Source organism: Malaclemys terrapin, chromosome 23 (assembly GCF_027887155.1).
Source record: "Malaclemys terrapin pileata isolate rMalTer1 chromosome 23, rMalTer1.hap1, whole genome shotgun sequence".
NCBI classification, from domain to species: Eukaryota; Metazoa; Chordata; order Testudines; family Emydidae; genus Malaclemys; species Malaclemys terrapin.
Genome location: NC_071527.1, coordinates 15,944,541 through 15,965,837, shown reverse-complemented (window position 1 = coordinate 15,965,837; position 21,297 = coordinate 15,944,541). Strand labels below are relative to the sequence as shown.

At 52.1% G+C, this 21,297-nt stretch overlaps 1 protein-coding gene across 1 annotated transcript; it reads right to left on the bottom strand.

Moving 5' to 3' along the window:
* Window positions 1-1,397: 1,397 nt before the first annotated feature.
* TNFSF14 (TNF superfamily member 14) lies at window positions 1,398-11,333 on the bottom strand. The gene is made up of 4 exons (XM_054012260.1): window positions 10,623-11,333; window positions 8,068-8,104; window positions 4,971-5,012; window positions 1,398-4,562 (listed from the first exon to the last, which is right to left on the bottom strand). The coding sequence occupies exons 1-4, from the start codon at window positions 10,839-10,841 to the stop codon at window positions 4,144-4,146; spliced, it is 717 nt and encodes a 238-aa protein (XP_053868235.1). The 5' UTR covers window positions 10,842-11,333; the 3' UTR covers window positions 1,398-4,143.
* Window positions 11,334-21,297: the final 9,964 nt, after the last annotated feature.

The following is a 21,297-nucleotide window of genomic DNA, read 5'->3' as shown; positions in this document are numbered from 1 at the left end:
TGGGGATAGACCCCTGGAGGGCCCATTCACAGCCTTTACCTTAGCCACAGGGCTGTCGCTTTTTGCTCTGAGTCTGTAGCGGTGCAGACAGTGAATACCCTGCCCTGGCCCTGCTCTGCGCTAGCTCACTTGGTTGCCCAGTTAACTCACTCTCTGAGAGCAGGGTGCAGGCCCAGGCCAGGTCAGTTGGCGGTCATGGCTGAGGGTGCAGCGTGGTCCCCAGGGATGTGAGCCTGTGCTAGGCTCTCATTAACTCAGCCTCGTACGTGCTTGGATGGGAGACCACTGCAGAAAGCATAGAAATCTGGGGTGGGTGGTTTCCACTGAGTCAGTGCAGAACCCAGGGCCCCAGTGTGGTAGCAAGAGACGCTGCGTTTTGGAGGAGGTGTAAAACCCAGCTCCTGACTGCTTGTGGTCATTAAACATTCCTACGGTGCATGGTGAGGGGGCGCAGACCCTCTGCACGCTGGCCAAATGCCCCCCCCAGGTTTTTCCACTCCGCCTCTTTAAAAGGTCCCCTGTCATTTGGATTCTTCTTCGTTTCGTAACCGAAACTGCCCTGGAGGATTGTGGTGTGCGATCGAATAGCTGCCCTGTGCTCCACCCCAGAAAGGGCTGCATTTCAGAGCTGGGTGAACAAACCCTCTAGCCCGAGGGCCAAAGTCTGCTCTCCCACTACCACCAGGTGGAAATCTGTTACGCTGGCGTCTCTCAGTATAAATGGACTTCGGTGGAGTCGTTCCAGATTCACGATGGTGTCACCGAGAGCAGAAACTGAGGCGTCAAATAAAACTGAAACCTCGGGTTGAATACAAGGTCAGGTTAGTCCCAGGGAGCTTTGGGACCCATGGGCCAGATCCCCAACTAGTGCAAATGGGCCCCAATCAATGGAGCTCTGTTGATTTACTCCAGCTGGGATGCTGGAAATTCTTGTAGGTTGCTGGAGCCTGGGCCTGACGCTAACCCCCCTGTTTTCTAAGGGAGTTACTCATTTCCACCAGGGGATGTGAGAGCTACCTCTCCGGAGCAGATGCAAGGCCTGATCCTTCTCCCATCGATACCAGGGTCATTCCAGTGACATTCCGCCCCCCTTGCTCCGGTGGGAGTGAGAATGAGGCAGCGGGCTGCTGGCGGTGGGGTAACACAATTGCGGCGCCTGTTGGAAATCCTCAGCTGACTTCAATGGATTTACACCAACGGGGTGGGGATCTGGACCCATTGACTCCCATGGAGCAATGCCGATTTGCACCAGCCGGGAGTCTGGCCCTAGGTCTCAAGCAGGGATTTTACTTCAGAGCAGTCGCGTCACACGGGGCCGACGAGAGAACTCATTTTATTTCGAAGCTCAGCAGATGAGCTACAGGTAATTTTTACAAGGCAGTGACCAGTCTTTGCTCTGTCCCTTTGGGGTCTCCAGGTGCTTTACAGACACTGATTAACCCCACGGCTGCTCCCACTGAATTTAACGGCAGATTGGCCAGTTACTTCAACGGAAGCCAGATCGGGCCCAGGGAGGTAGATTACATGGAAAACCAATGGCAGAGCTAGGAACAGAATCTGGGAATCCTGACTCCCCCAGCTCCTGTTGTCTTAGGCTCCACTCCTCTCCCACAGTGGGAAGTAGAACCCAAGAGTCCTTATTCAAGCTGGGAATAGAACCCAGGACCCTCTGCTCTAACCACTAGACCCTCCAGCCTTCCCGGAACCGTGATTAGAACCCAGGAGTCCCAATGCCCAGCCCACTATCATATTAAGAGTGCGCTTCCTCCCAGACCCAAGCACTGCTGCCTATTAGCCCAGAATCCCAGCGCTCAGCTCTGACTCACCTCCCGGCATTTCACCGCCCTGAACATCTGTCAGAGCCGGCGCAGCCCCCAGGGTGCTCCAAACTCAGGTAGGGAACGGTGCAACTCGGATCAATGCAAACATTGCCCTCACGAGAGCAGAAAGAAGGGCAGAGGGGTCTGCTCTTTAAGGGTAAGGGTGTGTGTGGCAGGTCCTGTGGGAGACAGGCCCACAGCCTCCCATGTCCCCTAGGGAGGCGGCCTCCAAGTAGGGTGACCAGACCGCAAGTGTGAAAAATCGGGACAGGGGGTGGGGGGCGATGGGCTTCTATATAAGAAAAAGCCTCAAATATTGGGACTGTCCCTATAAAATCGGGACATCTGGTCACCCTACATCCAAGGCTTGGAAGGATTCGATTTTTATCTGTGTCAATAAACGTCAATTTCACCATACACACCCACAAACCGAGGACAAAAGCTATTTCCATTGGTAATCGTAGAAATGTACAGATGGGCAAAGTGAGAAAAAAGGCGGCCTGAGAACGTATTGGGGTTTGATTTCAGGCCATTTACTTTGTATATTTTGACACGCGATGTTTGACCATTTGTGTTTGACCCGTTATAAAGCTTTAACAGTTGAAATCTCAACCCCTACTTAGTTAAATAACTGCCTCCCCCCGCCTCCCCGTGTCTCCCAGCTATGAACACTGAAACCAATAAGAACAGGAGGGGAAAAGCGACCCGTAAATTTGCACCATGGTGAACATTTACATTCATAAAAAAAAAAATTTAAATGTCTAAAATAAACATCAATATCATCCATCAAATTATCAACAATTCTGCCCCTCCCCCCCCGTCCCAAACATGCCCAGTGGCCCTGGGGTAATGGATAAATAACCCTTAGATACAGCTGCTCCCTGAATATCAGGGAATACTCATTGGAAAATAAATAGGTGCACACACTTACATACATTCACGGCACATAAAGCAGCACAGGGAATGGCGGGAGCCGGGCCACATCCCCAGCGACTGGAAATCCGCTTCGCCTCAAGGACTCCGATGAATCGACACTAACGTCTCCCCGCCGGAGATCTGGGCCCGTCACGCGGGATCCTCCCCTCGGCTAAGTCTTACATGGGCGCCGCTTCCGCGAACTTCCTCCGGATTCACACCGCAGCGAGTGAGAGGAGAACTTGGCCCGTTCTCGCCCAGGGCGGAGACGCGGGGCTAAATAGCGAGGGCCCGAGCCTCGGCAGGGATATTGCCCCATCGCAGCCATGCTGATTTGCACCAGCTGACGAGACGGCTCTCTGACGCTCTTCCTCGGGCAGACTCCTCAGGCCAGACCCTCAAAGGGAGGTGCCCGAATCAGGATCTTCCCCGTGAGCAAAGGGAACGGCAGGATTTGATCCCGTCAAGCACCATCAGTTGCTAAGCAGAACGGCACGCCAATTAAATACACTTCCCTCCCTCCAACACCCGGTCAGCTGGCACAAACAAGCATGGAATGATTGAAGTTACAGTGATATACAGTGGCTGAGGGTCGGCCGGCCTTGGCGACCTGGAGGCAAAATGTCCCATAGTCCCTTGGGGTAGCCAGTTTCTTTGTCTCTCCACTTTCAAAGCTCATCTTGGCTTTCGAAGCTATTTGAAAACCGCTGGACCTGATGGAGGGACAGTGGCCAGCTACGCAGGGGAGAGCATTATGACCTATAACACAAGGGTAAGGGAGAACCAGCATCCCTTTTTTGCAGCTAGGGAAATGGAGGTACAGAAAGGCATGGTTTCACAGCAGGTGGGTGGCACAGCTGGGGATAGAACCCAGGAGTCCTGACTCCCAGTCTCCCCTGAGCAAACTGCTAGATCCAGCTGCCTCTCCCAGAGCGAGACTAGAACCCAGGAGTCCTGACTCCCAGTTCAGTGACCTCCCCTTGGATCGACCTACTGCTTACTAGAGTCTCTTCCGTCCAAAGCACTCCATGCAACTTAAGCTTCAGGATACCCTCGTGAGGTGGCATTTTTGTGCAGCAAGCCATACAGAGAGAAAGTGTCTGGACTGAGGTCACACAGCAAGTCAGTAGCAGAGCTAGGACGAGGCCCCCGGAGTCCTGATTCCTAGTACAACGCCTCAGCTGGAAGCCCACCCTTCCTTCTTCTGAGCTCTGTGACCAGCCTCTGAAGTTAACCTCACAAGCCGGATCCAGTCTGGGGAGCATATTAGACCGGGAAGGTGCAACAGTATTTTGGGGGGTGCTGGGTCAGAGGGATGGTCCATGTAGGAAAACCATATCAGTGGCAGATTAAAAAGCACAAGGCCTCAACCCCAAACCCAGCACTTGCAGCTGTGGGAAGGGCCTGCTCAGATCATGAAGGTGCCAAAATAAGACCTGGTGCCGTCTCTGACCTGTAGCACCTGTCTCTGTGACACCTTGACGTAAATCTGTTCCTCCTCCTCCAGGTGGAAGATTCCTCCGAGGAAGCTGTTTTGCCTCCAGAACCTGCTGTCCTTCCCATCGCAGAAAAGGATCAGGTTCTCCACAAGTTTCATCTCCTCGACATACCTGGGGGTCTTCTTATAGATGCTATGATAGATAACGGAATTCTGGTCCTGCTGAGAGCAACTCTGCGCCATGAGATGGATCTTGGAGTAGATGTAATAGTAGCCGGGCTTGATGCAGACCAGGGAGCCGCCCTGGTAACGCATGTCATGCAGGAAAGCCCAGTCCTTACTGTGTTCCCACTGCAGAGAACCGTTCCCAGAGGTGGTGAAGGCTGCACCTGGGGAACATGATGCCCACAACATGTCAGGCCTCAGCTCCCTCCCTGGGTCTCAGCCCAGAAGGAGGCATAACTGGGAAGGGAACCCTGGAGTCCTGGCCCCATCCACCCCTGCTCTAATCACTAGACCCCACATCCCTCCTAGAGCTAGGAAGAGAACCCAGGAGTCCTGGCCCCATCCTCCTTCACTGCTCTACTCACTGGACCCCACATCCTTTCCAGAGCTAAGAATAGAACCCAGGAGTCCTGACCCCATCCTCCTTCACTGCTCTAATCACTGGACCCCACTCCCCTCCCACAGCTGTGAACAGAACCCAGGAGTCCTGATCCCATCCCCCACTGCTCTAACCACGCCCCTCTACAACAGAGGCAGCAGACTATGCAGGGTTAAGGAGGACTTCAACCTACCCAAGACGTGAGCTGCAGGCTTCTCAGCGTGAAGTTTCCGGTCTGCAAATGAGACAAACAAACAAACAAAGGCCCAGCTGTGAGATCAGCCCAGTTCCGAGTCCTGTCCCCAGCATGGGCTGGAGAAGAGCTGAGTTCTGGAGATGGCCCTGGATCTGAACTGGGACTCACCCTCCTTTGTAAAGCAATGGTGCCCTGTGTCCCCCCCGCCCCGCCAGTAATGTCACATTCATCTTGTCCCCCATCTGCCTTGTTCCATTGCACCCTCATCACGTTCCCCCCACTCACTCCATTACGCCCCCATTCCATTCACCCCTCACTGTCGCAACCCCCTCTCCTTCCCTCTCCCCCCGCTCCCGTCACCACTTCCTTCCACTCTCCCCCGCACTGGGTCTAGCCTGCACTTTCATCGGGGCCGCTATTTAATTTCTCTCTCTGTTTCCTTTCTGTCTCGTTTCCACACACACCGCGCCCCCCCCCCCTCCCGCTTCACTGCACCCAGCTCAGAAAAGACTCCCCCTCCCGCCCCCCCCGGAAAGCAGTTGCGGGGGAGGATGCGCTAGGCAAACATGCTGCTTCATGTTGTATTGCAGTGAACCGTCTAGCACCTCTGGGCCCCACTGTCCTCTGCTGGATGGGGTTGGAACTGCTTAGCCATGTGTCAGAGACCCCATCCCGCTAGCAGCTAAAAGGAGATTTTCTGTTAGGGGGAAGCGTTTTTCCAAGAGCGGGGTCTGGGCCTGCACGTTCTTTTGTGCGGCAAGGCTGCGGCACCATCCAAACCCATCCCACGGCCACTATTCAACTGCCTAGGCCAGAACCTCAGATGGTGCAAAGCAATGGAGGTCCTTTGACTTCAGGGAAGCTCTGCTAATTTGCACCAGCTGAAGATCTGGTACACTAAAAGCAGTAAGCTCACCGGGGCAGGAACTGTCTTTTTGTTCTGTATTTAAATTGTACAGCGCCTAACACAACGGAGTCCTGGGTCATGACTGAGGCTCCTAGGTGGTACCGTAATACACCTAATCAATAATGTACAGCACCTAGCACTGGGATCCTGAGCCATGACTACTGTATATGCTACTGTAATAAAAATCCACCACCCTGGCTTGGCAATATCCCCAACCCCCACCCGCTGTACCAAATCAAAACCACCTCATCCTGTCCTGGGTCTTGCTTTGCTGTACGACAGGGATGCTCAGAACCTGAAAGCAGCAGCAGGGACAGGACCCATAATTTCTGTTCCAAAAAGAGCTGAAGGAGAATCTCTGTTCACAGTGTCGGGACTATGAAACACAGATGAGCAGTTCTGGTACCATCCAGCAGAGGACAGCGGTGTTCATACACACTAGCCACCTCGTTACTGTGCTCTTGACCAACCTAATCAACACATTAAAGACATAGTGCCACTACCAAGTCAATATCATCATCATCCCTAACTCACTTATATGCCCCTTTACATCAGTGGACTCCACAGGCCTTTACAAAGGAGGTCAGTATCATTGTTCCCATTATAGAGACGGGGAAACTGAGGCACAAAGAGGGGAAGTGACTTGCCTAAGGTCACCCAGCAGGCCAGTGGCATAGGTGGGGATAGAACCCAGGTCTCCCAGTCGAAGGCTCTGTCCGCTAGGCCGCACAGCCTCCAAATACCTGCAGCCATTAACCTCATCGCAAAATGCTCCCCGAGCAGAATGGTACCCCGGCTCCTCACTCTAGAGTCATCGATTCCAGAAGGGATCGTTTGGATTATCTAGTCTGGCTTCCTGTATCACACAGGCCACAGGACTTCCCTGGATTAGTTCCTGTTGGAACTAGAGCAGGTATGCTAGAAAAACAGCCCATCTGGAACACAAAATTCCCAGGGATGGAGAATTGTAGCCCAGTGCACACTCTGATCCATTACATCAGAGTCACGCAGCAGGAGAAGTTTCCTTTCCTCCTCCTGCCACCAAGAAGGGCTATATATACAAACCACCGAGAGGCCCGACCTGAGAGTCCCTGAGGCTATGAATAAACCTTGGTTGACCAACCCATTACAAATAACCCATTGCAATTCTTTGTGCGAGCACACATCTCTGTCCCTAGCGTGGAAGGTCTGATGCAGAGCTGTTAACCAGAGGAAATGGGGTGGGGTGTGGAGACAAGGGGGCTTCGTTAACAGAGATTAGACCCACCCCCTGTCGGAGTCACACTAGGCTTTGTGGAAACTCACTTCTGGGTACGGTCGGTGGGACTGTTCGTGGCAAATCAGTCGACCGACGAATTTAGAACCAGATTCCAAGCTGGTGTAAACGGGCATTGCTCCACCGGCGTCAACAAGGGCTATCCTGATTTACACCAGCTGAGGATCTGGCCCCGGGTCCGCGTCTGCTTGGGAATAAATGGGTGAATGTTTTTATTTCAGCGGGTCCAACCGCGGGGCAGGAATTCTCCTCTCCCCGCTTTGACACTGGTGTAACGCCGCTGGCGAGGTCACAGCCGCATAAGGGAGCTCATAGTCAGGCACTGGGAGATTGTAGCGTCGTTTGGCTGGTTCATTCTCCTGGCCAAACCCCTCAGCTGGTGCGAACTCAACGGGGCTACTCCCACTTACAAGAGCTCAGTTCCCTTTTAGGCACCGACATACGGATCTTCCAGTGGTCAGCACCCCGGGTGCCTCTGAATATCTGGCCTTGACTTAGGTCCCTTTGGGTGCGTCTACACAGAGGCGAGTCTCAGAGCCTGGGCCAATTGATTTGGATTCATGGGGCTTGTGCTACTGGGCTAAAAATAGCCATGTAGACATCTGGGCTCAGACTGGAGCCCGGACTCTGAGACCCGGCAAGAGGGGAAGGTCCCAGAGCCCAGGATCCAACCTGAGCCCAAACGTCTACCCCACAATGAAACAGCCAGGCGGCCCTAGCCCTGTAAGCCAGAGTCAACTGACACAGGTCACCTGCAGGTGTTTAATTGCAGTGTAGACATACACTGGGTAATGTAGCAGCGCGCTTCTGGAAAAAATCTGTCCTTCATTGGGAGAACCGAGCTCTTAACATCTGGTCTGTGTTTCAGTGGGCTGGCAGCTGAGGGTTAGCGAAAGGGGGAAGAGATTTACCTTGAATGGACTTCTCGGAGATGGCCCCTGCTTCCTCCTAGAATACAAAATACAAGTCTGTCAGGAAGGCCACACACACACACACACACACGCACACACACACACCCCGAACCCCTAATATCAGAGTAGGATGAAAATATTCCATCAGCATTTTTTTTTCCAATCGAAAACGTTGGGCTTTTCACTAAACAAAAGGGTGTTCGTTTTTTTTTTTTAAGGAAACGGCCTGATTTCCTTGAAAACGTTTGATTTTTTTTGTCAGCAAAAAAAACCCCCCAACTCCCAAACCCTGAACATTTTCAGCCAAATAGTTTTTGGGTTTTGTCTGAAGAATTTCCGGGGTTCGTTTCTTCAATAAAGGGTTGACATTTCCAGTGGATCCCCCCACCCCCATTTTCCGACTAGCTCAACCTACCTTCCTCCCACTGGAGCTGTGATTGGCTCAGCCCCGGGCAGGATCAGACACCTGGCTACGTGGGGTGTGCAGACACCTGGATACGTGGGGTGTGCAGACACGGTCACGACTCTGCCAGTGACATTGGCTGCCCAGCTGGGCAAGGTTCAGGCCTGATTCTATGAGGTGCTGAGAACCTGGGGCTCGCCTAGAGTTTCAGGTGCTTGGGCCCAGACCTTCGAAGGTATTTAGACACCGAACTCCAGTGCCTGTGGGGGTCAGAGCCTTGGCATATATGAAATTGAGGACTGAAATGCTGCAGCATAACTAAACCTTTGGGCTTTAGAGGGATATCTGGCTGAAATGTAATGGCCTGTGACGAATAGGAGGTCAGACTAGATCACCTAATGATCCCTGCTGGCCTTAAATGCTATGAAAGTTTGGCTCAGAGTTGGGGATAGAACCCAGAAGTCCGACCTACTTACCCACTCCCCTCCCAGAGCCGGGCGGCCCGGCTCTGTGCCTGAGCTTAAACCCAGCCTTATAACAGGATGCAGTTTACAAGCACTTGTAGCTGACCCAGGTTCTAACACCGTTTTTGAGGGCAGCACGAGCCAGGCCGGCTCCCCAGTAGGGGAGGTAAAAGACCCACAAGGGCAGGGGCAATTCAGACTCCCAGGGGAACAGCCCCTTCCCTAGCTGCCCCTCCGGCCCGTTCTCCTGCCTGCCCCTGGGATTGCCGTGGTCAACGCAGATTTCTGCAGGGGTTCTTGGGGCTCGTTGGCGGAGGGGGTTGGTTGTTGGGGTGGAAGGAAGACCCCTGAAAGGAGGGGGCTTGGACATGGTCCCTGGATTTCCCCGCTGTAGAGACCCCCCAGGAGGGGCAGCGGCAGGGCCCGGGCCTGGGCAGTTTGAGATTCCACAGGAATGTTTGCAACCAGCTGGCCTGGGCGCCCATAAGCACAATGTGGCTTGAAATGTGTCTCTTGTTATAAGGTGTGTACACACACACACACACACACACACACACTGGGTGTACACACACACACACACACACACACACAGTAATACACAAGAGTGCCACCCCAACCTACACACACACACACACACACACTGGGTGTTCACACACAGACACACACAGTAATACACAAGAGTGCCACCCCAACCTACACACACACACACACACACTGGGTGTTCACACACAGACACACACAGTAATACACAAGAGTGCCACCCCAATCTACAGACACACACACACACACACACACACTGGGTGTTCACACACAGATACACACAGTAATACACAAGAGTGCCACCCCAACCTACATACACACACACACACACACACAACTCCAACACCATTTATACACACAAATCCATACACACACACACACACACACACACACACTCTCTCAGAACCACACAGTGCCCTGTCAGAGCACACAGACACACCCGGGCTCACCCTAGCAAAGCCACACTGCTCATTCCCAGCACACACACAAAAGCAGGTGTGCACATGCCTGTCCTGATTCAACACACACTCCAGGTTAACACAAACGTATTGTCCCATACTACTGCACACAGCCCCATTGCAGCACACAGACACACAACTCTCTGCTTAACACAACTCAGCACGACTCTCTGCTATCACAAACCTGCGTTGTCCCATACTAGCAGACACGAGTCCCCTAAATCACATAGTCCCATCACAGCACAAACACACGCCCAGATCCCTGTCCCAGCAAATACCTAGCTTTATCCTAACACACACACACACTCACACCAGCGCATTTCCAAATTACAGCGCACGCATGCGTACACACACACACACAGCGCCTTCCCAACACACATGCAGTCTGCTCATTTTCACATTCCAGCAGACACACACACACACACACACACACACACACACAGCCCGATCCCAGCACACAAGCACTTCCCAGACACTGTGTCACAACACCCCTGCCTCCAAGTGCATACCAGCTCATTTCCCTATTACTGTGTACACACATACACACGCAGAGCCCCCTGCCAACACACGCTGCCCCATCCTCTCGTGCGCACACACACACACACACACACACACACACACACATGTCCCATCACTGCCCATGCGTGATGCAAGACTCTCATCTCCCGATCCCCTTTCCCAGTCACTCACCCCAACCTGGGACGTCGCCTTCTCCAGCTCTTTCTGGAAGCGGATCAGGAAATAGCCTTCGGTGGCCACACCAGCCAGGGCTAAGATGACCAGAGAGGCCAGGAAGAACTGGCTGTGCAAGCACACCCGTCGCTTCCTCCTCATGGGCGGGACAAAGGGGACCCCGTGCTGCTGGCCGTCCACCACGAAGACAGAAGGATACACCACCCCATCGCCCATGATTGCTCTCGGTGGAGCAGGAGAAGGTCCACAGCAGAGCCCGGGAGATGCTTATGGACTTGACGGCAGAGCCAGAAGCAGATTTGACGCCGTCCCTAGCAAGAAGAGGATTGATCATCCCCGCTGTGGCCTGGGTTATGTATCTGAGCTGTGATGACGCCCACAGCCCCAGAGAGGAAACCACACTATTACCCAACTGGCCTGTGTGTCCTTACACTTTTCTCTTGCTTGGCTGGGTGGGGCTACCCTGCCAGAAGCCACGCCCCCCCCGCCCCCGGCTTTGCCTCCCTGCGGGAGCACATGTCTTTCTGCTAGAGGCAGCCACAGGCTCTCTGTGCTTTCCAATGTGTGGTAGGAAAAAGGGACCTCCATGGGGATTTCCCAGCCCTGAATAATTCCCTCCTTCAAGAGCTTCATGAGAGACCACCCGGACTCATAATTAATCAGCGACCTCAGTTATCAAGGGGGATCAAACCCAGGCCCCTCAGTGTGGAAGCCACCACCCCAGGCCACTTGAAGTAAAGAATCGACTCCTGTTGTTATAGGTTAAACACCAGGCTGCTTTAGTTGCTAGGGTCAGCACTAAGACCCCTCCCTAAGGTGGGCACTAAATATCTTATTACTACTATTATTTATGAGGTGTGTTATGGCCGTGCCTAGGACCCCAGTCCTGGAGCGGGATCCCATTTTGCTACCTGCTGTACAGACACAGAACAAATCTGTCCCCTGCTTCACAACCCCAAACTGCCACCACCGAAACCATCACTTTCCGTCTGAATCGCAATGAATTACCATCTGGCTTTTCAAGCACTTTTTCTCAGCGAGAAAAGCGTCTCCGGCCTCCCGCCTCTTCAGCTGGTTGGGGTGAATAAAATGGGGTTTCTTTGGATCGGGAATGGGCACCTCTCAGGGTTCTGCCCTCCGGTGAGCTCAGCATTTGCTTTGCAAATCGTCATTAAAAGAAAATAAAGTAACAGTTCTCCGAATCGCCCCTTCCCCGGAGCTCCCGCCCAGGGTTACCCAGTGAGCCTAGAAGAGAGCAGGGAATGGAACCCAGGAAACCTGGTTCCTAGATAGCCGCTCTAATGCATTCCCCCTACCGGAGCTAAGAGTAAGGGTGTGTCTATACTGCAATTAGAGACGCGTGGCTGGCCCAGGTTAGCTGACCCAGGCTCATGGGGAAACCTTGGGGACCTTGGCAGCACCGCCGCCTGGGCCATTAGAAATCCGATCGGCAGTGGAGTGGGGGCACATGGCTAATGCAGGCTCCCTGCCTGCCCTGGGTCCGCACGGCTCCTGGCATCAGCTGCCAGATCCCTGTGGCCTCTAGACACATGGGTGGCCAGGGAGGCTCCATGCACTGCCCCTGCCCCGAGTGCTGGCTCCGCAGTTCCCATTGGCCAGGTCCCCCTCCCACACCCTAACACCCTCCTGGAGCCCGCACCCCCCAACACCCTGCCCTAGCCCCCTCCTGCACACCAAACCCCTTATCCCCAGCCCCACCCCAGAGCCCACAACGCCAGCCGGAGCCTGCACCCCCCGCACCCCAACTTCCTGCCCCAGCCCGGAGTCCCCTCCCGCATCCAAACACCCTCCTGGAGCCCCCCCAACCCCACAACCCCCTGCCCCAGTCCCCTCCTGTGCCTGAAACCCCTCATCCTCAGCCCCACCCCAGAGCCCACACCGCCAGCCGGAGCCTGCACCCCCCGCACCCCAACTTCCTGCCCCAGCCCGGAGTCCCCTCCCGCATCCAAACACCCTCCTGGAGCCCCCCCAGCCCCCCAACCCCCTGCCCCAGTCCCCTCCTATGCCCAAAACCCCTCATCCCCAGCCTCACCCCCACCCCAGAGCCCACACCCCCAGCCGGAGCCTGCACCTCTTCCCGCCCTCCGAACCCCTCATCCCCAGCCAGAGCTCTCACCCCCCACATCCCAACTCCCTGTCCCAGCCCAGAGACCTCTCCTGCTCCCGGACCCCCTCATTTCTGGCCTCACCTGAAGTCCGCACTCTCAGCCCAGAGCCCATACCCACCCCAACCACTGCCCCAGCCTAGAGTCCTCTCCCGCACCCCAAAGCCCTTATCCCCGGCCTCACCCCAGAACCCACACCCCCAGCCGGAGCCCTCATCCCCAGCTCAGTGAAAGTGAGTGAGGGTGGGGGAGAACGAGTGACAGAGGGAGGCGGGATGGAGCGGGCAGGGGAAAGGGCCTTGGAGAAGGGGCGGGCTCTCAGGGAATGGGCAGGGCCAGGGGGCGGGGCAGGAGTGTTCAATTTTGTGCGATTAGAAAGTTGGCAACCCTAGTTTAATTGCGGTGTAGATGTTCTGACTCGGGCTGGAACCCGAGCGCCGGGTCCCTTCCCACTCACGGGATCCCAAGGTTTTTCTCCAGCCGGAGCATCTACACCACAGCTAAACAGCCCCTTAGTCCGAGTCCCTTTCCCCGAGTTGGCTGACCTGGGCCAGCCGTGAGTTTTCAATTGCAGTGTAGACATACCCTAAGAGTCTGGACTTCCAAGCCCCAGCTCTAACCCACTAGACGCCTCCCCTCCAAGAGCCAGGAATAGAAGCCAGGAGTCCTGACTCTGAGCATTTCCCGCTCTAACCCACTAGACCCCACTCCCCTTCCAGAGCTGGGAATAGAACACAGGAATCCTGGCTTCCTGCTCTAACCCGCTAGACCCACTCCCCTTGCAGAGCTGGGAATAGGACACAGGAATCCTGGCTTCCTGCTCTAACCCGCTAGACCCACTCCCCTTGCAGAGCTGGGAATAGGACACAGGAATCCTGGCTTCCTGCTCTAACCCGCTAGACCCACTCCCCTTGCAGAGTGAGGAAGAGAATCCAGGTGTCCTGACTCTCAGTATCTTGCTCTGACTCACTAGAGCACAGACTTTTAAATCCTTTAATTAATTTGCCAGGTCACTAGGAGACTTTGGATGATGAAGTCGCCTGGTAACTCTCCATGGGAACCATGGACTTGGGCTCATGTGGAACTACACAGATAAAGAACACTTCAGGGATGTGGGAAAGGAGGTGAAGAAGAGGAAAGTCCAAGTTATCTTCTCGGAGATCCTTCTGGCTCCGAGTGAGAGACAGGACAAGGCCGAAAATACTGGAGGTGACCCATCGGCTGCACGACCGGCGGGAAGCTGAATGTTTTGTGGAACATTGGGCCACACTTCAGGGGAGAAGTGGCTCTAGGAATGGGATGGCCTGCATCTCACAGGCAGGGGGCTAATCTCCTTGGCTGGAGACAAGCTGGCACAGGTGCCGACTTTCCAATATGCTGGGGGATGCTCGACCCCTGGCTTGGCCCCAGGCCCCAGGCCCCATCCCGACTCCACCCCTTCCCCCAAGGCCCTACCCCACCTCTTCCCACCCCTGCTCCTTTCCCCTCCTCCCCAGAGCCTCCTGCACACCGGTGGGTGGGAGATGCCGGGGCTGGGGGGGGGGATGCTGATCGGGGTGTTGCTGGTGGGTGCTCAGCACCCACCATTTTTTCCCCGTGGGTGCTTCAGCCCCGGAGCACCCACGGAGTCAGCGCCGGTGCTAGCCGGAGCAGCCAGGAGGACATTAGAATAATAACATGAGGGGAGGGTGCTTAGGAGGCAAACGTGGTACAAATTCCGTGAGCAAAGTGAGCAGATACGACGCAGAACGTGAGAACATTGTTCAGCGGCCGATGTGCTAACGCTAGAGGCGTTGGTAACCAACAAGAGGAATTGGAAACGCCCATGGAGGAGATGACATTTGATATAGCTGGCATTACTGAAACGCGGCGGCGGAACGATTTGCATGACTGGAATGTTAAAATCTCTGGTTCAGGAAGGATGGAGTGGGTAAAACAGGAGTGTGGGGGAGGTGGCACTCAGTATTAAAGACACAAATCGCTTGTTTTTGAGCTATTGATAACTCACACATTCAAGATCCTGCGAGTCTATGTGAATGCGCTCACTAACAAAGCCCTGGACCGGGTACTGGTGGGGGTCTGTTACAGCTCCCCGGATCCAACCAGAGAACAGGATGAGTTACTCCTTAAACTCCTGCCTGCAAGGCATGGAAATAAAAATTGTGTTCTTATGGCAGACATATATTGGAGGTCTCAGACAGCCAGGAGGAAAACATCATTCGAAATTCTAAAAGTCATAGATGATCATTTTCTAACACGAAAAGTATTGCCCCCGATATGAGGCAACTATTTTGGACCTCATTATGTCATATAAAGATGAAATAATCACTGGATTGGAAGATGGTGGTGCGGGACCAGTGATCATGACCTGATTACATTCAGTATGGACAAACAGAGGACAGTCCTGACCAGTAATACAGATACTTGTAGAGCCCTGTGCGGATACGAAATTTGTATCCGCATCCGAGCCACGATCTGCAAAAATGGTTCATGGATATCTGCATTCGTGGATATAAAGCAGATAGCTGCGGATTTGCAGAGTTTTACATACTTGGTCCCTCAAAAGGGCTGGTTTCCCAAAACTGAGAAAAATTATAAACAAAATTGATCAGAAGGGAAAAAGTTAGATAGAAAAATGTGAATGAAAATTGGGAGTTCTTTAAGAAGAGTTTATTAGGTGGCCAAAAGGCCATAGTTCCACAATCAAAAAAGGGGGCAATTTTGGCAGAAAAGTCCATCGTGGTTCAGTGGCAAAGTGAAGGCCAATTAGAAATAAAAAAATCAATATATAAAAAATGGAAAAAGGGGGAAATAGATAGCAATCAATATAAATGGGAAGTTATTAAATATAGAATATTGATAAGGGAAGCTAAAGACCTTGGGGGGGGGGGAAATCTATGGCTGGCAGGGTTAAGGACAAAAAGAGGAGGGTTTTTTAAATATGTTAGGAACAAAAAAAAACCCTAGCAATGGTACAGGCCCACTACTAGATGTTCTGGCACTGGTGAAATTGTTAATAATGATACTGAAAAGACAGAAGTGCTCAATAATTATTTCTGATCTGTATTTAGAAAGAAGCATAAAGATGTACTCAGATCCAAAGCCCATTGATGTCAGTAGTAGTCTTTCCATTGACTTCACTGGGCATTGGAACAGGCTCAGAGAGCCTGTCTCCTGAGGTCACTGGGTCAAACCAACCTAAGTCATCCCAAATGACCAATAGTCATTCCAATTTAGTAGCTGTTGAATGGTCCTGGTTTGAAATGAGTTTGCTGGGTCTCAGTCCAGTTCCAGGATGTCATAAAAACCCACCCATAGTTTTGTGCTAAATTGGGCCTACCTTGGTAGCGGTTTCAACAGAAAAGCCAAGGATTGAAGGGGACATGGATATTTCTTCTCACCCTCTAAGATGTCTCCTGTAGACTTAGGAGCATCTGCGGGGAGTGCAGCAACTTGCATAGAAGTGGGAGGCAGGGCACAGGTTGTAGGAGGGAAGAGAGTTTGGAGAAGACCACAGGAAGTCAGTCTGTGTGCCCATGGCTAGAATGCTAGCCACAGTTGCAACACCTCTTTATATAAACAGCTCTTTTAATAAAGAGTTTAGTTTTAGAAACATGAATCCTTCCTGGTTATTAGCCAGTATGAGGCACATGAAAAATGGCAGCTGTGGTCATTTTAGCGAGACCCACGGCAAGGAACAGAATGTGGGTCTAAAAATAGAGCAAAAAGGCAGCATGGAGGAAATGCTGGATTTCTGGACAAAAAACTTTGCACAAGCATGGAAGCAGTAGAAACAAGCACTGAGTCTGTGTACAAAGCTGATCACGGATGTAAAGATGAGAAAAAGAAGGTAAAGATTTTATACCATCTCTTTGGGAGGAAAAGGACAAGAAGTGAGTGAGACACTGTGGTCAGGAATAAAGCCCAAACTGTTGGAACATCTGATAATGGTGTTGGTGAGTGCAAGGAGGCCAGGCACAAGCAGACTGTCCAGAGAAACTTTTTTTTAAACTCAAATCCAGGAAGCGGAAAGATGGAAGAGACACTTACATTACAGAGCTGAAAACTCCAGAGTCCACATGTAACTTTGGAGTCATTAAAGATTCCCCACAAAAATGTTGGTGGAACATCTGATTCCAGCTTACAAGCGAGATGGTTGAGAGATCCAGAGCTCATCCTAGGGAAATGCATCCAAATAGCAAGGGCAGCTGAACTGTTCAGGGAAAGGATCAAAACTATGACAGCCACTTGCACAGAATAAATACGCAGGTTCAAGCCAGAGGAACCCAGGAGGCAGGAGAGAGAGACACGGACTGCGAATGCAGGTATCATGGCCCAACGTATGTACTGTGGAAAGCAACATGAAAGGCAGAAAGAAAACGCCCTGCCAATGGCCTAAGACCCAAACAGCACCACTTTATGTCCCAACGCTGCATCTGTCCCAGGAATTAAAAAAGCAGCAGCAGCTGAGAATGCAGAGATGTTCAGTGAAGAGGAAAATATCTGCCGTGTGACTCGAGCAGCGCCAACGACTCAGTGTCTTCACACTGCAGAAGGAGGCTGCCACCTAATCTACTGGCGTAGCTGCAATGATGGTATTGCATCAATGAGCAGTTTGGGTCCAGCAGGATTGCAGGATCAGCTGCAATGTAAGTCCAGCAGTCCCAATAAGCCACCGGGCTGGTCTTTTACAATGAACCCATTCTGAGGCCAGTGGGCAAACGCAGGCTCAGAAACCAACCAAAGGAGAGATGTTATCACAGGAGTACCGTCACCTGCTGGGCACTGCAAGCATGGATTGGGGAAACACATGGGATCCCTGTTGGGAAGGCAGGATTCCCTGTTGTTAAGACCAGAAGGGACCATACTGATCATCTAGTCCAGGGGTCGGCAACCTTTCAGAAGTGGTGTGCCGAGTCTTCATTTATTCACTCTTATTTAAGGTTTCGCGTGCCAGTCATACATTTTAACATTTTTAGAAGGGATCTTTCTATAAGTCTATAATATATAACGAAACTATTGTTGTATGTAAAGTAAATAAGATTTTTAAAATGTTTAAGTAGCTTAATTTAAAATTAAATTGCAGAGCCCCCTGGACCGGTGGCCAGGACGCAGGCAGTGTGAGTGCCACTGAAGATCAGCTCGTGTGCCATCTTTGGCACATGTGCCATAGGTTGCCTACCCCTGATCTAGTCTACCCTCCTGCATAGGACAGGCCAGAAGATTTCACCCAGTGGTGCCTGCCTCCAGCCCACATCCTGTGAAAGAAAGCAGGGTGAGAACAGCAACACGCACCAGATGTTCTTAGAAATCTATCCCAGGCAGGAATTGAACTCCTAGCCTGCGGAAGGGGGTTCAGATGACTGCTTTCTTCCTTAAGGCACCAAATGACACAGCTGGTGGAAATTCATTCTCCAGGGCAGCTGTGTTGGTTACTTTCAGAAGCCTGACTGGTTGAATCTGGATAGTGGGACCCTCTGTAACAACCTGTTGGTGGTTGTGCAGGAGTCATCTCTGTATGGTATCTCATCGCCTCCTCTTGCACGCCCACAGTCACTTCCTCACCAGCCCCACTATTGCTAGCCCCAAGAGGCCTGTTATCTCATCAGGATCTGTGGTTCTGGTGGAAGCTGCTTATTCACGTTCTCACCAGCAGGTGTCTTCTCCTTCCCCACCATGTCAGGAGTTCTGAAGCTTCTGGGGGTGCCTGACTCATACCATGGCCTGTACTGGGTGAGCTATGACCAGAGTGAGTAGGACTGGAATTCCCCAGACAGGGGTGTGAAGGCTGTAGATTTTTAACCAGGGCCCAAAAGAAAAACCCAAGGGCCTTCTTCAAACTCTCGATGACTTCAGCGGGAGTTTGTGTAATAATTCGATCATCACCAGGAACTGCACTCCGGCTTCCCAGAGCATAAGACGCTACAGCTTGAGATAAGCAGCTAAGCCCGCCGGCCTTCAGTTATAGCATTCAGACGGTTACGTTCAAGGCAAACGCACAGAGAAGTTAGATAAAAACCTAAAATATTCTTGTTGGAAGGTTGCAACATAAAACCACTTTATGTCTTAGAATCCAGACCCCTAAGGCACAAGAACCAAAAGACAGAGAGGTTGTTTCCTAAGATAGAAAGACACAACTCAACCCATATTGCGGTAGGCTGGCTTTCTGCAGACTGACTGCTGAAAGACCCAGATCATATGCTTCCCTACAGAGCCTCTGGCCTTCCAAGAAGGACCAGGCAACCCCTCACAAATGTAAAGTGATACCTTGTCATTTGAACGCCGTTTTCACTACACCACACACATCCCAGGTGAACCGCTCACTAGAGGAGATTGCATAACACGTGCTGAACAATGGGTTAGATTCATCTGCCACAGATAGACCTCAAGTCTGTAACAAGATGACTCCACACAGGAGTCCCCTTGTGACCCCCTTCATTCAATCACTGATTGGCCGTGTAACTGGGTTGATTCAACCCTCCCATCTCCCAGGCCTCCGTGAAGGAGGCTATCCCAACACGCACCGCAGCGGGTGGGAAAATAGCTGCCGTGCACTGCACCAGCAGCTGAGGCATTATGGGAAAGCTGCCCGTATGTCCCAGCCCAGATGCACACCGGTAACAAAGACAGCGATCTCCCCCACAAAGCCACTGAGGTTTCTCAGCGCTCGTCCGTGACACTTGTTTATCCCCTGACGTGATGGAGGGTTTTGTTTTACTGTGCTGCACCACACTGACCGGATACAACCCCCACTCCGCTTCGCCCCCCTCACCAGCGCTAGCTTGATGCCCTTCCTGCCCACATACAGCAGAGAGCCTTCAGCTCCGCTGCTGTCAGTGAATATCACCTGTGGTTGGGCAGGCCGGGCAGAGAACGCCACATGATGGGAACAGAGTGAGTTGAGAAGGAAGTTTATGTGAGCACCTAGCCACATCAGGGGAAGAGAGGGGAGCTTATACTGAAATGAGGAAACCATCTGAGTCAGAGGTTCAGCTCTGCCCGTGCCCCCTGGCCGTGCTACAGCTGGGTGCTGTCTCACCGCCGCGCAGGTGGAATGCCTGTCAGGCAAGGGGGTTTTACCCCACTCTAGAGCAGGGTGTGCAGGAAACTCCATTAAGAGGCGGTAAGGCTGTGAGCATCCACTCTAGGAGGGGGTGTTTGCCCCCCACCCCACTGGGCTGTGAGCTCCCAGCCCCAAAGATCACACCCCGGTCAGCATCCCCCAGTTAAGCAAAGCCGGCTGCTGAGAACGTGCAAGAGGAAGAGATACTCAAGAGGCTGTGCGTTCATTCACTCACTCACTTCTCCTCCTGCTGCTGCTTTGGCCCAAATTTTCAAACCAGGGCATCTACAGGGTGGCCCCTTTAGGCTCTGAAAATGAGCGGCCTGATTTTCAAAGGTGCGGAGCATTCTCAGTTCCTGCACGAATCACTGGGAGAGCGTGGACTTGGAAAATCAGTCTCCTTATTTCCAGAGCTGCAATATGGATTCAAAAGCATAACGTTAGGGACCCTGGTTTGAAAATGTTGGCCCTGCGGCAGATTTTCACAGGTATTTAGGCAGCTAAAGATAAAGGTATCTAGTGGGATTTTCAAAAGTGCCCAAGCAGATGAAGCACAGGCCTGGGCACTTCTGAAAATCCCATTAGGAGCCCAAATAACTTGGAAACTCTGGCCTTTAGTGGTTTAAACTTCTGAGACAAAGTTCTTCAATTTATCCACCAGAAGACAGTGCTACCTTGTGCCTAAGTAATTCTTTGGAAGACATGCTAACTAGGTCCCTGATTCAGCAGAGTGTTTAGTCATGTACTGAAGTCCATCCCCATTCAGTCAAGCACATGTATAACTTTAAGCGCACGCCTAAGTCCCATTAGGATGTGTTGAAGAGACAGGGACCATCTTTTTGTTGGGTGTTTGTACAGCACCTAGCACACGGAGCCCTAATCCATGAGTGAGTGGGCCCTAGACATGTCCGCATTATGAATAATCAATAATAATAAGTGCTTTGCTGAGAGTAGCGAGGGACTGCTTACTCAGGGCCCAGGAGAGGAGTGGTTTTTAGCTATGCAGAAAGCTTTCTGAATTTCAAACTCTCCAGCCTACCTGGATTCTCTGTTCATGACACATTGTTTAGAAAGTAACCAAGGTATAAACTGAGTAACAGAATCATAGAATCATAGGACTGGAAGGGACCTTGAGAGGTCAACTAGTCCAGTCCCCTGCACTCAAGGCAGGACTAAGTATTATCTAGACCATCCTTGACAAGTGTTTGTCTAACCTGCTCTTAAAAATCTCCAATGATTGAGATTCCACAACCTCCCTAGGCAATTTATTCCAGTGCTTAGCCAGGAAGTTTTTCCTAATGTCTAACCTAAACTGCCCTCGCTGCAATTAAAGCCCATTGCTTCTTGTCTTATCTTCAGAGGTTAAGAAGAACAATTTTTCTCCCTCCTCCTTGTAACAACCCTTTATGTAGTTGAACATTGTTATGTCCCCTCCCGGTCTTCTCTTCTCCAGACTAAACAGAGCCATTTTTTTCAGTCTTCC

Bases quoted from the DNA above. Each gene is read 5' to 3' on its own strand.
- TNFSF14 (XM_054012260.1), bottom strand. From the start codon at position 10,841: ATGGGCGATGGGGTGGTGTATCCTTCTGTCTTCGTGGTGGACGGCCAG. The intron at 8,105-10,622 runs GTGAGTGACTGG...TTTGTATTCTAG, and splicing joins AGGCGACGTCCCAGGTTGGG to GAGGAAGCAGGGGCCATCTC. The intron at 5,013-8,067 runs GTAAATCTCTTC...TCTCATTTGCAG, and splicing joins CTCCGAGAAGTCCATTCAAG to ACCGGAAACTTCACGCTGAG.